The sequence below is a fragment of the Bos indicus genome, chromosome 12 (assembly GCF_029378745.1).
Source record: "Bos indicus isolate NIAB-ARS_2022 breed Sahiwal x Tharparkar chromosome 12, NIAB-ARS_B.indTharparkar_mat_pri_1.0, whole genome shotgun sequence".
Classification (NCBI taxonomy): Eukaryota; Metazoa; Chordata; class Mammalia; order Artiodactyla; family Bovidae; genus Bos; species Bos indicus.
In genome coordinates, this window is record NC_091771.1 from 12,343,230 (window position 1) to 12,359,608 (window position 16,379).

At 40.0% G+C, this 16,379-nt stretch overlaps 1 protein-coding gene and 1 non-coding gene across 5 annotated transcripts in view; one reads left to right on the plus strand and one right to left on the minus strand.

The window, feature by feature from the left end:
- Positions 1–1,417: 1,417 nt before the first annotated feature.
- AKAP11 (A-kinase anchoring protein 11) overlaps positions 1,418–16,379 on the plus strand; it is a 51,694-nt gene continuing 36,732 nt past the window's right edge. For 3 of the 4 annotated variants that reach the window (XM_019971210.2, XM_019971213.2, XM_070800024.1), the window contains exons 1-2: positions 1,418–1,551; positions 13,116–13,225. In XM_019971210.2, the coding sequence (XP_019826769.2) occupies positions 13,166–13,225 (60 nt within the window). In that variant the 5' untranslated portion in view covers positions 1,418–1,551; positions 13,116–13,165. Of the gene's footprint in view, positions 1,582–13,115; positions 13,226–16,379 lie in introns of all 4 variants that reach the window. The other variant, XM_019971211.2, reaches the window with a different exon arrangement.
- On the minus strand, positions 13,169–13,366 carry LOC139186294 (U2 spliceosomal RNA). Its single transcript, XR_011569891.1, has one exon. It is a non-coding gene; the product is annotated as a U2 spliceosomal RNA (small nuclear RNA).

Consider the following 16,379-nt stretch of genomic DNA (forward strand, 5'->3'; position numbering starts at 1 on the left):
CTGCATTCAGAATAAACTAATTCCTATATTGGCTTACAAAACCCTACAGGATGTAACCTGTGCTTGTTTACGTCTCCAAGCGTGTTTCCAAGCTTACTTTCCTTTTACTTTCTCATAGCTTCCCCCTCAAACCCAATTTAGGGCCTTAGAATTAGCAGTTTCCTTCGCCCCAAATTCTTCTCTGATATTTGCATGCCTGATATTTGCATGCTTCTTAAATGTTTCCTCCTCAAAAGGGCCACTCCATTGCAATAGTCATCAATCACATCATTCCCTGCATTTCTTCTGCGTGGAGCTTAACACCAAGATATTTTTCCTCCCCTGCTCATAAGCTCCCTAGAACTTAGATTTACATGTTTTTGAGGATGCTCAATCCAGAGTTTGAATAGTCCCTAACACAGAAGCTCAACAAAAAATTGTTAAGAAATAAACATATGAATATGCCCTTTGTTCCTTGCCCTCCTCTCTCCCAGCCTGGGCAAAACTTATAATGAAGATATACTTAAAAATGTCGTTCTCATCTATCAGGTATCTCCACTCTTGAGGAATAGATGTCTTCGAGGAGACTGCAACTTCACTGGACTAGCCCTTCCGATTCTACTTTCTTTTTTTTTTTTTTTTTCTACCTTGATTCTAAACATACTAGCTTTTCATCTCTGTCTTGGTTTCTCCGTGATCAAGGCTTTACTTCCCGATTCTGACATCGCCTCACGACGGAAAGGTGAGCATTAGGGCCTGGAGATCCCTTGATACCATTTGTCCAGGTCTGCGTGGGGCCGTGGGCCTGGCGCGCTGTGAATGGTCCTCTGGGAAATGCTGGGGGGAAAGGGCGGAGCTGTGTCAGAGGATGAGCCCTTCTAGAGCCGTCGGATCTCGAGGGGCTGCCGCTATGGGAAGGGGACCCCGGAATCAGAAGCAAGCACAAGCTAATCTGGGGCGAAGAAGGAGCCCAGCTGACCTCCGGCGGTAAAACCTAGGGGACGAACGAAAGGAGGCAGGGCCTTACACCCGAACCGCAGAGCAAGCCAAGATTTGGATATTTTGCCAGAGGAAAGGGTTAAACGGTTCCCCAGGTAACGGACCAGGAAGCGCGCAAGACGTCTGCAGGAGGTTCGTAGGTCAGCCTCGAGTTTAAAGCTCCCGTGGGCCAAACGGACTCTGACCAATGGGAATGCCGCTGGGCGTGGTCACGTGATGCGCGCGGCCATCCGGCTGGCAGCCCCGGAGCACGTGGGAAGGCTTTTTCCTGTTCCTTCTCTCCCGTTTAAAAGCCCACCCACTTTTTGCGCGGGCTTGGTCGCGGAGTTCTTCTCGCGAGAGGCTGGGTGTCCTCTCGCGATAGCCAGTGGGAGGCGTGAGGACTCTCGGAGGTGTTGCGGGCTGGAGCTGCGGTGGCGGAAGCCGGGGGCGGGTGGGCCGGCCGCGGGGCGGGGAGGGGGGAGGGCTGGGGGCCGCTGCGGGAGGGGGGCGCCCGCCTCCTCGGCCGCTCGCGCCGCTGGTCGTTGCGGGCGGGTGTCATGCTTGTGAGCTGCGGAGGCTGCGGCCCCCCAGGTGAGCCTTGGTGCGGGTCCGCCCGCTGAGGTGAGCGGCGCCCGTTGGCTGGGGCGGCGGCGGGGCGTGGGGCCTCGCTGGATGGAGCGGCCTGGAGCGGCCAGCAGCCCCGGCTCTGACTTCGGGGCTGCCCGGAGCTGCGCCTTCGCACGGCGGAGGGAGGAGCGGGGCGGGGAGAGGAGAGGAAGCTTGAGGCCCTGGGCCTGAGGGGACGGGGACGAGGTCCTCGGGCTCCGGAAGGGTCTTCCCGGGGTCTGAGGGCGGCGGCGGGGCGGCAGCTCTTTGGGTGACAGGCCTAGTTTCCGTCCCCTAAGGTGGTCTTCACAGCCGGGCCCCCGCCGTGCGTGCTGCTGCGTGTGCCTCGTTGGGGATCCGTGCTGCACGCACAGAAACCTTTGCGGGAGGAATAGGAGGATGCATTTTGTCCCCCGAACCAACAGCCATCCTCTGTCAGATCCCTTTGAGCCCTGGAATCGGGCACAGCCCAAATACTGTGACAGAAACGGAAAGCGTCAAGCAGCTCCTCGGGGTGCTACTTGGATTTATCTGCTCTCAGATTTCCTTCAGCGCTGTTAAACAGCTCAAATGCAGGCCACCACCCCTCATCTGAATGGACTGGGTAGACTTATTCTTTTATTCCAGGCACTTAAACTGCCTAATTAAAAAAAATACGTGGGTGTGACCAAAGTGTTAAAAACGTTGGCAGAATAACAATGGCAGTAGAATCTGAACCACAGTGTATGACGTGGGGACAGTCTTTCTGATTTCCTTCCACTGAAACCCCTGTTAAACTGGAGGTGGTTTAGCTTAAGATGCTAAGGAAATTTCAGGGTGAGAAATACTGCTGAGACATATATCTAATGGCCTTTTTGCAGCCTGGCGTTAAACATTCTGGTTCGCTTTTCAGCTTTGTAATTCCTCAGTCCCTTGCAAAACTCATAAGCTTTCCTTAGCTGTTTTCCACCTTGTTAGGGATGATATATTGATTGATACTGACTTCGGTATGTCTGGAAATAGGAAATGTACTCAGAAAATTTAGGGTTCTCAGCAGTTATTTTCATGTCTTATTATTGTCTTATTTATGGTTTTAGAGGAAATGGCATCCCAGTGCCCAGCACAATCACTGTCAGTTTAGGTAGTACCATTTTAATGAAGCTCTTAAAATACACAGTTGTATTTTTCTTTATGGCCCTGTGGCAGAACTGACCCAAAGGTTGACCGTGAATTTCACTCTTGGCTGTAACAGAAGTTTATGAGAAATCTGAGAATGTAAAGGGCAGTCAGAACAAATTCCCAAAATTGAACTGGTACCTAGGGATGAATATCTGTACCCACATAGCTGCTCTGTTAATAAGGGCCTAGTGGTTTACCTCCAGGAGAAGGCAGTGGCACCCCACTCCAGTACTCTTGCCTGGAAAATCCCATGGACGGAGGAGCCTGGTGGGCTGCAGTCCATGAGGTCGCTGAGAGTCGGACACGACTGAGTGATTTTACTTTGACTTTTCACTTTCATGCATTGGAGAAGGAAATGGCAACCCACTCCAGTGTTCCTGCCTGGAGAATCCCATGACGGGGAAGCCTGGTGGACTGCCGTCTATGGGGTTGCACAGAGTCGGACACGACTGAAGTGACTTAGCAGTAGCAGCAATGATATTTCCCAGTTATTGAGGATATGGGACCTGCCAGAGACCCTGAACCACAGTGAGAAGTTCTCTAGCTTTACAACTCTTCGGAGAACTCTAGAAGCTGAAGAAGTTTTCCTTTGCCTTTCAAGGATGGAAGAAGGATAGTACATTTGTTTTTCTTTTTTTTTTAATGAAACATTCCAGGAACTTAACTGTCTGGAAAAGTAAATCAAACCAAATCAGATGATACATTTTAGGTTGTTCTTAGGGAAATTTCCAGTAATGAGTAGGCTATGCTGTTGTTTGTACTTGGAGAAAACATGAAAAACTTCAGCAGTGTCTTTTTGAGAATGGGCAAAAGAGATTGTATAGATTTAAGAAGTTCTCTGTCATTTCATCTTGGGAAGCTGATTTTCAGGGATAGAAAAACAGTTTTATGCTGGTTTTTTAATCACTTTGGCAATATTTTCAGGTTTAGGATGTAGATACTTGTAAATGAAGTCACTTTGGGTAGGATGATTAGGTAAGCTAAACTGTTCTTTTTCTGGCCTGCATTTTTAGTCAAATCAATGATTTGGAGGAAATGAGGAATGGGGCAGGTCAGGAAAAGATCTAAGCTGGCCTGGGCTTGAGTTAAGGGTTAGTGTATAAAGTGGTAAAGTAAGGAAAGAAAAATACTTCATCAATTTAGAAACAAATCAGACAGCTCCTAGTGGCTTTATTCTGGCACTCATCTTCATTATTAAAGTTTATTATAAAATACTAGCATAAAGGCATTTGAAATATATAGGTTAGAGACTGGACAGGAGAAAAGAAAACATTTTTGGACTAATCAGAGAATGTTTCATGGGAAAAAACAGATAAATGGCATTGAGGATTGGAACAGATTAGATGTTACTTGAGTGAAAAAGAGGTACAGTGTAAAAGAAAAAAGTAGAAAGAAAAGAGTTTGTGTTTGGGAGTCCAGCAGATCTGTCCATTGATACTACAAAGCCTCTTTTTCTTCATCCCCGACAGGAAAGTTTTTAAAACCTTAGTTACAGTGAAGCACATAGTAACTGCTTACCCACTGTTTTTTCTTTGACCTCTTTTAATGTCTTGAGGATTATTTGGCTGCAAGAAACAGAAACCATTTGAATTAACTTACTTAAAAAGGGCATTTGTCAGACAGAAGGCGTCTGAAGTCCAGCTCAGCGTTCTGGAAACCAGAAGATCTTCAGGCAGTTAACCAGCCAGTTTTTCTCTGGGAAGCCATGACACGGGTCTTGTGTCTCTGTTACTCTGTAATGTCTGTTTCGACTTCTTCAGACTGTTTCTTTCAAGTTCTTGGTTTCTGCTTCCCCATACCTTTGGTTTGCACGAGACTTTGGTTTGCTTTAGTGCCGACACAAGATGTTTTGATTTTGCAGTGTGGTTCTCTTGAGATATCTCTATGTCTTAATTCCGAATTTCTGGAGATATAGATGGTCCAGTTGATCAGGTACCTACTTGTAGTCCTGTTGGCTGAGGGTGGGGAAAGATGGGGGAGAAGATGTAGGTGTGCTCTACACAAAAGTCCCAAAAAAGTCCCACAGTTTGTATTTTTTCAGGCTGGGTACTGCAATTTCTCTAGTAAAGGGGGTGTGAACAGCAGGAAAAGGTGGGTACTTCCGGTGTACTCTGACCTCCTACAGTTAGAATTTTCCCCTTCGTACTCCTCTGAACTTGCTCTCACCAATGATCTCCTTCAGGACAGGTTCTAGGTGTATGAGGGAGAAATGTGTATGTAAATCAGGTGTCCCCAACCTCCAGGATCTAATGCCTGATCTGAGGTGGAACTGATGTAATAATAATAGAAATAAAGTGCACAATAAATATAATGTGCTTGAATCATCCCGAAAACATCCCCCCCTCCGCAGCCCTGCCAGTCCGAGGAAAAATTGTCTTCCGCAAGACTGGACCCTGGTGCCAGAAAGGTGGGAGGACCACTGAAGTAAATGTTTTGTATCTCAGTTTTCTTATGTAAAAATGGGTATAAAACAGCAACTTCTGTTGTGAAAAATATAAATTCTGTTCATCAGCAATTCAGCAGTGCCTGCCTGGCAGAGTGTAAGGGATGTGGTGTGACTGACTGAGGGCTGTGGGTATTGTGTGTGGGTATTGTGGTGTGGCTCCTGCAGCATTTGAAGAAGAAACACTCATTCCTAGCTAAGTCTAGTACTGACCACTGCATACTTAAAACTGTTTCTTGACTTCAGTGACACCTGCTGCTGCTGCTCCTGCTGCTAAGTCACTTCAGTCGTGTCCGATTCTGTGCGACTCCATAGACTGCAGCCCACCAGGCTCCCCCGTCCCTGGGATTCTCCAGGCAAGAACACTGGAGTGGGTTGCCATTTCCTTCTCCAATGCATGAAAGTGAAAAGTGAAAGTGAAGTCGCTCAGTCCTGTCCGACTCTTCCTGACCCCATGGACTGCAGCCTACCAGGCTCCTCCATCCATGGGATTTTCCAGGCAAGAGTACTGGAGTGAGGTGTCATCGCCTTCTCCTCAGTGACACCTAAATTCTCCTAAATTGCTGCCTCACTTGCTTTGACTGCCACTGATTTGTGGTTCTTCGTTTACCTGCCTGGGGACTGTTCGTCATGATTGTCTTCTGTCTTGTCAGAGTCTCTAGGGTCAGTCAGCTTTGAAGCTCTCTGTATGCAGATAATTCCTAGAGTAGTGTCTCTAGCTCTGACTACCACAGCTAAATTTATTTTTTTAGGTGCTCTTTGGATATTATCTTGACATAAAATAATGCTATCTTCCACTTACCCTCTAGTTGGCTTCACTTACAGCTCCCCAAGCTTGAAACCTTAAAATTACCTTTCACACTCTTTTTTTTTTTTTAAACAACTGTTTATTTTTTTATTTGGCTCCACCTGGGTCTTAGTTGCAGCTTGCAGGCTCTGTCGTTGTGGTATGTGGGATCTAGTTCCCTGAGTAGGGATCGAACCCAGGCCCCCCTGCATTTGGAACACAGAGTCTTAGTTACTGGACCACCAGGTAATCCCCACACTTTTTTTTTTTTTATGCTTCATGTATTCTGTTGGTTAATAGGTTCTGCACAGAATTTTAGAATGCTACATATGTGCCAAGCACTGGGCCCATCTGCAAAGGAGATCTGTTCACTCATTCCTGCTGCTGGCAGTTTGGGGTAGAACCTTATTATTATTTGCACGAGCTGCTTAAGTGCCTTTTCAGCAATATATTCTTAGAGCTGTGAAATCACAGATGCCACTGACATGGAGAAATGTGTTCCTGAATTAAAATTTTGAGCATACTTTTTTGTTAAAAATAATCTTGTAGGTGGGGATTGTGCAGAAGGTTAAGAATATTATTACCCTACCTTCTAGGAAGCGTATTCACATTAAGTGCACAGCCTCAGTACTTTAGGGTATTTTTTTAAGTTGTGTTTGTTGTTCATATACAGGACATTTATAGAGAAGCAGATATCTTAGTAGATAATCAGATTACATTCACACTTCTTTTTGCATGAATGATTATTGTGTTGAAAGACAAAGTAGTAACTGATAGCTGTGATATTTTTAGATTTCATAAATCTAAGGAAGAAGCTAGCATTTTTCAGTTCTTTCTACATCAAGTATGGTTTTTAAATGTATTAATTGTATTCTTATAACCATCCTGTGAAGATGAAGCCTTGGGTTCCTTACCTGCAAAAAGAGGATAGCACCTCTTCACACCACTTTGCTTTGTATTTGATGGTTGCTCTGGGGTTAACAAGATAACTTATCAATATCACTTTTTGTATAGTGTAGAACAGTATTTTTTTTAGTTCTTAACTGTGTGTAATTTTGTTACACATCTTACTTATATGTATGTTGTAAACCCCATAATTCATTGTTATTTTCAGTTTAAAGTTATTTTTTAAGGAATTAAAAAAGCAGAAAATATTTTTTATATTACCCTTATATTGACCCTTTGAGATATTATGCTTAGTTTAGATCCAAATTTGCATGTGATAGTGTTTTTCTTTTGCCTGTAGAAAAAAAAATTTTTTAACACTGATTATAGTGATGGTTGGTTGGTGATGAATTCTCATAGCTTTTTTTTAGTTCAAATAAATTTATTTTCTCTTAATTTTTGAAAGATATTTGGGAATGCGTATCTGGGTTGACACTCTTTAGATGTTTCCCCATTGTTTTATGGTTTGGCATAGTTTCTAATAAGAAATTTGTTGCCTTTGTTCCTCTGTATGTAGTGAGTAGTTTTCTCTCTGGTTGCTTTCAAGAGGTTTCTCTTTATCACACATTTTCAGAAATTTGGTTGCAGTGTGTATTGGTGAAGTCCTCCTCATGTTTGTTTTCCTTAGGGTTTGTTAATCTTCCTTACATCTGTCAGTTTATGGTTTTCATCAACTTTGGGACATTCTGAGCCATTTTGTCTTCATATGTTGCTCCTTGTTCTCACACTTTTTGGGATTCCAGTTATTCATCTTTTACAGTGAGTCATTTGTTTGTTTTTAAGTTTCTCTGTGCAGCATTTTGGGTAGTTTCTATTGCTATGTCTTTAAATTAACTGAGCTTCTCTCTTGCAGTGTCTAATCTGCTGTTAATTGCATCTAGGATGTACTTTATTTTTATCTCCAGAAATTCAATTTGAATCTCTTGCATCTTCTGTTCTCTCCTTATCATAATCATGTTTTCTTTCCCTTCTTGACTGTATGGAACACATTTGTAATATAGTTTTAATATCTGTTCTGTGCATTCCATTATCTCCGTCATTTCTGGATCTGCACTTAGTGACTTTTATCCTCCTGCTTATGGGTCTTATTTTTCTCCTCTGTATATCTGATAATTTCAGACTGTGTGCCAGCTATTAAATTTTATGCTGTTACTTGCTCAGTTTTGTTGTATTCCTTTAAGTGTTGGAGTTAGTTGGAGTATACAGCTAGATTATTTGTAGTCTGTTGGGTGTTTTGAGGCTGGACTTTTATCTTTGTTAGGGTAAGTCCAGAGCAGACTTTAGTGCTGACTTAGTTCCTCAGCTGAGGCAAATTTCCTTCTGAGGAGTCCATCCATTTCCTGGTATGTTACAGAGTTTTCCCACTCTGGTTGGTGGGACTTATTCCAAAAGTCCTGTGTGGCTCAAGGTACTATTTGGCCTACTGCTCTCTGGAAATTATTTCCCCATCCTCAGCTACTCAGCACATATAAGGACCCTAGGAAGCCCACCTTGCAGGTCTGTAAAGTTCTGACTCTTTCTGAGCTCTTTCTCCAGTACCTGCCCTGCAAATTCTAAGCAACTTGGCCTTCCCAAACTCTGGCCCCTGTTTCTTCAATTCGGTGAGACTGCCAGACTGCTTGGCATGTGTCTCTTTGTGTTGTGACCTGGAAGTATTTCTCTTGGATGATAGTCTTGCATAGATCAACTCTTGTGTTGTCTCTTGTCTGGTAGTGTCTGAAACTAATGTTTCACATATTTTGTCCTATTTAGTTGTATTTATATTCAATAGAATATTTATTTTTAACACTGGATATTTGGGATTTGGCCAAAATATGTATTTGGTGTATTTATTATAAATACGTTCCCAAATATTATACAATTAGAAATTATTGGAGACTTATATTTTCAGAAATAATTATTTAAATGTAGAGGTATCCATTTCAACATTTAAAGATCTACTTTGTACTTTAAAAATAATTTTTTATTTTTTTCAGCAGATGTTTGAATGCTTACTGTGCTTGAATACAAATACAATAAAACACTTTTGTTTTCAGAACTCAAAAAGAGGGAAACATGCAGTGTCAGTTTTGTATGTATATAATTTTTAAAAAAATCACCGAGAGCACACTATTTATGTTGTTCTGTAGCTTTCTTTTTTCCTTAATATATTGTGAACACGCTGGACTATCGTCAGTATGTATTGCTTTCTTTCCAACACAGTCATATGAATTTATTATAATTTATTTGACTTGTTGGGCTTCTAGGTTATTTTTAGTTTTCATCCTTTTTTGTCTTAGTGAATATTCTTTCACATATATCCTCGTGAATTTTGTGCAAGTATGTATATAGGATAAATTTTAAGAAGTGAAATCGCAGGATCAAGGATAGGTACAGTTTATTCAAAGTGTCTGATACCTGTTTTCTGTGCTCTTTATAATTTTTCTAGTTTTCATTTGTTTTCTTTTACATTCTGTGGTATTTATTTTTCTTTTGTGATATTTCTTAAAACTTTCTTGGTTGTTTGTGTTTCAGCAAACAACTATTCTGCTTTTTTGCTGCTTCTCAGAAGATTTCATTTGTTTCATGGTGCTTTATATCCTGTGGCTTTCCTGAGCTCTGACAGCTTACTCTTGAGTTGTTTGCCTTGTCCATCTGTACTTTATTTTCTTAGAGCTGTTTAGTAAAACATTATCCAGGTTCACTCTAATATTTGACTTTAGAGAAAAACCCTTAGTGATTTCCTGTTTAGGACTCTTGTTTATTCACCCAGAATGGAACACAAAACAAAAAAGCATTAAGGGAAAAGTTTATTATCCTAACATAAAGATGTTCCAGGGAAAAATACTGTATTTTTGCACCTTTTGTAAAATCTGTTTAAAAGTACATATTCTGTAATTATGAAAGAATGAGGAACCCTACTCTGTTACTCTTTCTCCCTCTATCTGCCTTTGTGTCTTTTCTAAAGAGATTTTTGTTTCTTTGCTTTATCAGAAGTATGAGTCATACCATCTCATGCTGGATTCACTGTTACGGACTGTTTCATAGATATTCTTTGATAGATTTCTTTTCTCTGCAAGGTTAATATTTTGCTTATGTTTTAAGTGAAACACAGAAGTAATGGAGTAGGATTCAGTAAGTATTTTTCTTCAGTGAGTGAAGCAGAGTGTAAACGTGGGATTAAAACTAGTTTCTTAAATTCTAAAAATAGATAATGTGAGTTTTGGGTGGCATGAGTATGTTGGGAGTTTGTTTTTTTTTCCTTTCTTCAGTGTATATTTGTGTGTGTGTGTGTTTTAATGATTCTTTGTAGGTTCATACTGGATTGTTCAGTTCTCAGCTTTGAAAAGGGTGTCCTGTTTAGGTCTGCCATTCAGGAATATTTCAGGTAGTGAGCTGCGGTAGTACACGGTGTCAGATACGGATGTTGTATCAGAGGCCCTGGCCTTCCCCGAAGGCCTTGTGACTGCTTCTTTCCTTGGGGGCTTGGCCTGTTGCAGAGTCCACCTTCTGGTGAGGTAATGGGTCAGTTTCAGGTTTGGTGACGCCACCATTGAGTTCAAGTTTAATCTTTGCTCGTGTTGCCTTTATTCTGCAGCTGCAAAGTTAATTGCTTTTAGCAATTACCATCTCTTAGCAACTCCATCTCTTGGGGAAGATTAGGGGTCAGAGAAAGTACAGATGCTTTGCATGCTGGTTGTCTGTCCGTGCGCATTGTGTACCGTGGCCGACATCATGTCGTGGTGGGAAGGCACTCTCGGGCATTCAGTCTTTCTGTTTCTGACATCTGGGGTGGTCCTTATTGCTATTACAAAGTGCGATGAACAGCTTTTCAGGCCTCTGTACACTGTAGAGAGGAGGATAAGCGCCTGGGGGCTAGAGTTCAAAGATCGGGATTTGCGTCTCAGCCCTCTGCTGCTAACTGTGGGGGCCTGGTGAGTGGTTAACTTTGCTCACCTCTGTTTTTCTCACTGTAGAACTGGATTCTGCCAGTCCTAAGGATTGAACGATACGTGCAAGGAAGTCTTTTAGCACAGCTATTGGTGTGTCTTAAGCTCTCCTGAGAACCCTGGCTGCTCCAGGGGCATTCTTTCCTTTGATGAATTCCCAGAAGTGGAGTGGCTGTGTCAGAGTGTAGGGGTGTTTTCAGGGTTTTGGCATGCATTACAAAATTGCGCTCCAGAAAGGTGATGCCAGTTTACTCAGGAGCTGAGTTAGAGTTTCACTGTTGTTGCATCCTTGTGTTGGCCTCTTAATTTTATATGTTTTATGTGAAGTTTGAGGCAAGTCCACTCGTCTCTGAGGGTTTTTGGTAGGTGTAGAAAAATCGGGGCGGGGAAGAGGGGAATGGAGAGTGTCTTGGACTGGGACAAAGAAAAAGATTATTTCTTTGCTTTGGTTACATAAACCTTTATACCTTGTTTTGAGAAGTTTGGTCCTCTTAATCATTTTGGTCTGTAAGTAAATCTTTTACCTATGTTTATAGTTTTTGAAGTGCCTCTTATAAATTTCTATTTGATTCTTACAATAAACTTGTCCAGTAAGTAGGTATACATCGAGGTTAACATACATCATATACACCCAGATATATACATAGAGGAAACAGATCCAGAGATAATGCAGTTTGCCTAGAGGGAACAGAGCTAGTGAGAGTCACAAGGGGGATACAAATGCTACTGTTCTGTATCCCAGTGTATCGCTCTTTATCTTGTGCTATCTGGACATTCCTTGTCTTTCTGACAACTCTGCTTCAATTCCAGTCACTAATCACGTTTTATTGTTAAAGAGACTAGAATAGAAGTTTATTTTAGTTCAGAATAGAAATTCTTTGTCTGAAACAATTAAATTCTGGGACTTCCCTGGCAGTCCGATGGTTAAGATTGCGCTACTCCTGCAGAGGGCACAGGTTTGATCCCTATTTGGGGAGCTGATAGCCTCCCCAAGTGTGTGGCCCCCCCAATAAGTAAAAAATATAATTCTTTGGGAAAAATTAGAATCTAGGAATCCCTAAAGTGAGGTGCATTTGTGTGCAGGCGCTGATACTTCAGTTTTATCTTTGTAGCAAAAGAATATAAAATTAGAGCTCCACTATAATTTAGGTTTTCTTTTTTTTTTTTTTTTTGCAGTTCTGTGGGGGACTAGTTTGAAGTTTGGTTTTGTGTATAAATCTCTTCATAGTATAAATTAATATCAACCAAATGTCTTGAAAACTTCAACTAGGTAATTCTTGAGAAGACCAATTTGACTGAAACTGATTAGGCATGTCTTCAATCTCCATTCAGATTTTTTTTAGTATTAAGGATTTATTTATTTATTTATTTTTTAGTATTTTTTTTTTTTTTTTAGTATTAAGGATTTAGAATTCAGTTCTCACTCCTGCCCTTTACAGTAATAAAGGATTTTCCTTGTAAGGCTCTGACCCAGAAGGGCTGTATATGCCCCGTTCTATACCTGTATCCATAGCATCTGGTGCCCATAGATTATGAACGAAGGGACAAGTTACTGTGGTCAAATGTGGGTATTCAGTGGTTAATACTCAAGTTGATTTAAGCTCTCAAAGGTGTTTCATTAAAGCATTGATAAAAAGTGACATAGCTCTAGCGTTTTCTACCAAGGAGGGTGTGTGTGTGTGTTTTAAATACTATGGTGTTATCATTTGAATTGGATGTTTTTGAATTCTTGCCATTGGTATGCTCTTAAGAGTCCTGTAGAAGGGATTTGTTTTTATCTGATTTTATCTGATATGTACAGATTTCATATTTTCGTTTGTATATTATTAAACCTTTCTCCCCAAGAAATAAGAATGTCTAGAGCATTCATGGTTGCTGTAGTAATAGAGTCACTTTTAGGAGACAAGAACGTTGAGGTTCTTTCTGTGATACTCTATGTTTTAGGTTTTTTAAAAGTTTTTGAAATATTTCTTACTAAGGCTTTCAGATATTATTTGTAATTAAAAAGGGCTAAGACTGACTAGATATGGGTAATTTTGAATATATAATAATTTTGAACCTAAAAATAACATTTTGTAATAGTTTGATCTTACTAAAGTACCAGTATTCATAGTTTTCATGAATATTCAAATATTCATGTTAGACTGTTGAGTACATTTTTATGTCTGAGAATTTTTGTTTATGTTTTCATTTTTCTAAGTGAATTTGAAGAAGTTATTTTAGGACAAAATGCTTGCCTGAATTACTCAGATCAATAAATTAGTTTCTTTTACTATTTTTTCTTTAGGTCTTTAGTGGATTAACTCTTCATTGATTACATACAACAGCAGAATAGTCATGGCGACCTTCCAGTCTTTCAGGAACAATCACATGAAAACTAGAGCATCTGTCAGAAAAGTAAGTTCACTATATTAGATTTCTTTTAGTGATTGTTTTAATAAAAATGTTGATCCTTTTTCTGAAGTCAGAGTCTTTTTAAGCAGCTGTGTTATATTACTGTTTTTACACTTGATCTTAGCCAAAAGGCCAAGAAGGAATTGATATTACTGTTTTTAAATGCATTTTAATTATTGAAATCAATAATGATAAAATGCAGAGATTGGGATATATGTAAATAGTGATATGAAATCATGGAGACAATAAACATTATTTGCCAAAGATCAAAATCTCTCCCTATTTCTTCTCAGTAGTTTTCTTTCTTCTTCTTCACAATATAAGCATCAGGTGTGACTTTTCTTACATAGCTTTAGCTTTACCTCAAAATATTACTGTTCACTGATTCACTCAGCAGATATAAACTTGAGTGCTGCTAGTATGCCTGGCCCTAGGCTAGGTAGCAGGTGGAAAATAAAGAGCGAGCAAATGAAATGCGATTTCTGATGCTTCCGGGTTTCTAGTCTGAGGAAGAACCCTCTCTCTTTTCCTCTCGTGATGATTTTGTTACCCTTTCATTCTTGACATTTTTCCTGACTAACACTGTGGGGGTGTCACTTGATGAAAGGGAGAATGAACACTGGAGGACGGTTAGCAGTCTTTGTCAAACCTTTTTTTAGCTTCATCTCACATTATATGACACTGTTGACAAGTCCTTGCTTGATAAATGGTCTTTGACTTCTTGCATTGTAGCTCTTTCTCGCTCCTCTCTTATAGTAGCTCTTGTCTCTCTGCAGATCTTCTTTCCAGCTTCTCATTGTTAGTGTTCTTAAAGCTGCTAGGCCTGCTTTTTCATTTAGCTATTCATTTCTTCAGAGATCTAAGAAATGTTTGGGTTTGACTGCTAACTGGAATAGAGTGGTTGTCGAAAAAGGTGCCTGTAAAGTTGGAAAACAGAAAGTAAACTTATTTATTTTATATTTTTTATTGGAAGATAATTGCTTTATAATATTGTGCTAGTTTCTGTAGTAATTATATTTTTAAGTAATATGCCCCTTGTGTTTTCAGGGACCTTTAAACTTAGTAGGTCCCCTTTTTAATTTGAAAAAAGAAACCTGGGTTCTATCCCTGAGTCAGGAAGATCCCCTGGAGAAGGAAATGGCAACCCACTCCAGTACTCTTGCCTGGAAAGTTCCATGGATGTAGGAGGCTGCTGGGCTATAGTCCATGGGGTTGCAAAGAGTTGGACACGACTGAGCAACTTCACTTCATAGTAAAAACTATTTTCTGTGTGTTTTTACTTTTTGTAAACTATAGGTATATTATAGTTTTTTCAGATTAGCCATTGGATCCATAGCTTTAAATTAGTAATTAAATTGTACTGACTGCTTTAAATTAATATTAGAACTAAGAAATGCACATATACAGAAAATATGGTAGTGAGTGACCATGTACTCCAAGCATTGTACTACCTATCTATTTAATTTGAATTCACCAGTGTATTCAGCCACAGCCGAAACTTCATACTGTTAATTTAATATTGTTATTTAGCAACCCACTCCAGTACTCTTGCCTGAAAATCCCATGGATGGAGGAGCCTGGTAGGCTGCAGTCCATGGGGTCGTGAAGCGTCGGACTTGACTGAGCGACTTCACTTTCACTTTTCACTTACATGCATTGGAGAAGGAAATGGCAACCCACTCCAGCGTTCTTGCCTGGAGAATCCCAGGGACGGCGGAGCCTGGTGGGCTGCCATCTATGGAGTCGTACAGAATCGGACACGACTGAAGTGACGCAGCAGCAGCAGCAGCAGCAGCCCATTGTTTATATTAGACACATGATAAAATTCTGGTTTGAATTCTCTTGAATATTTGGAAACCCTTTTAGATAGAAGTATATGAATCTAAATCTTATATACTTTGTATGTGTGTTCTGTATGCACAGTACAACTTTTGACATTTTTTATTTCAAAAGGTCTGTGTGTGTGTGTGTGTGTGTATTATATGTATTACATGTATAATATATATATAATATATATATATTAGCTGAAAAAAACTTCCCTGTTGGCTAATGTGGAAATTGGAAACGTATACTCAGATTTTCTAGATTTCACCTTACTTTGCATTAAAGGTAAAGAGATACTTTGAATATTTATTGGGAATCAGGGACTATGAGAACCAGAAAGAACTGCACTTTATATTCCATTAATTTTTTTCTAACATTTTATTATGAAAATTTCAAGCATATAGAGAAACTATAGTACACCCATATGTAAACCTACATACCAACCACCCCTATTCAGCAGTTAATATTTTTGTTTTATTTCTGTGTGTATTTAATTTTTGGCAGAACCATTTGAAAATTAATGGTCTTTATTTTTTTTAAAACTACAGTTGATTTACAATATTGTGTTAATTTGAGGTGTAGAGCATCAGATTCTTTTCCATTATAGGTTATCACAAGATGTTGAATATAGTTCCCTGTGCTATACAGTAAATCCTTGTAAAAGTTAACATTCTTGATGTTTCATCACTCCAAACATGATCACATTCAAGAAAATTAAATATAATCCCCTATATCTAATACCCAGCCATACTCAGATTTCCTTTATTACTCTGAAAATGTTTTTTATAGGCCATCACCCACCCCACTTCCATTTTGGGTTCAATGTAGGCTCCTATTGCATTTGAGCTAATTGCATTTGATGGTTATGACTCATGTTTTTGAGGAGTGGTTCTGAAAGAGCTTCTCTTCTTTTTCTCTGTTTTTAAATTCAAGACTGACTGGTTGAATGGGCCAGGCCAGTTTCTTGTACAGTGTTCCACATTCTGCATTTGTCTGGTGGTTTTCTCACAGTGCTATTTAACTTACTCTTCTCCCCTCTCTATATATTTCATATAAACTAGAAGTTAGGTGTAAAGGCTTAACTTAGATTCAAGTTAAAAATTTTTAGCCAGGATACTAAAGGGTAGTGAGAAGACAAAATTGCAGGTTTTCCTAATGATTAGTGATGCTAGAATCGATCAGTTGATTAAGGTAGTAACTGTTGTCCATTTTAAAAGTGTTTCTGTTTTTTAGTTAGCAGATAATCTATGGGATGATACTTGGTGGTGTGCAAGCATCTTGTTTTTTCAACTTTCATTAACACTTTTGGCATCCCTTGATGGTCCTTTCCTGC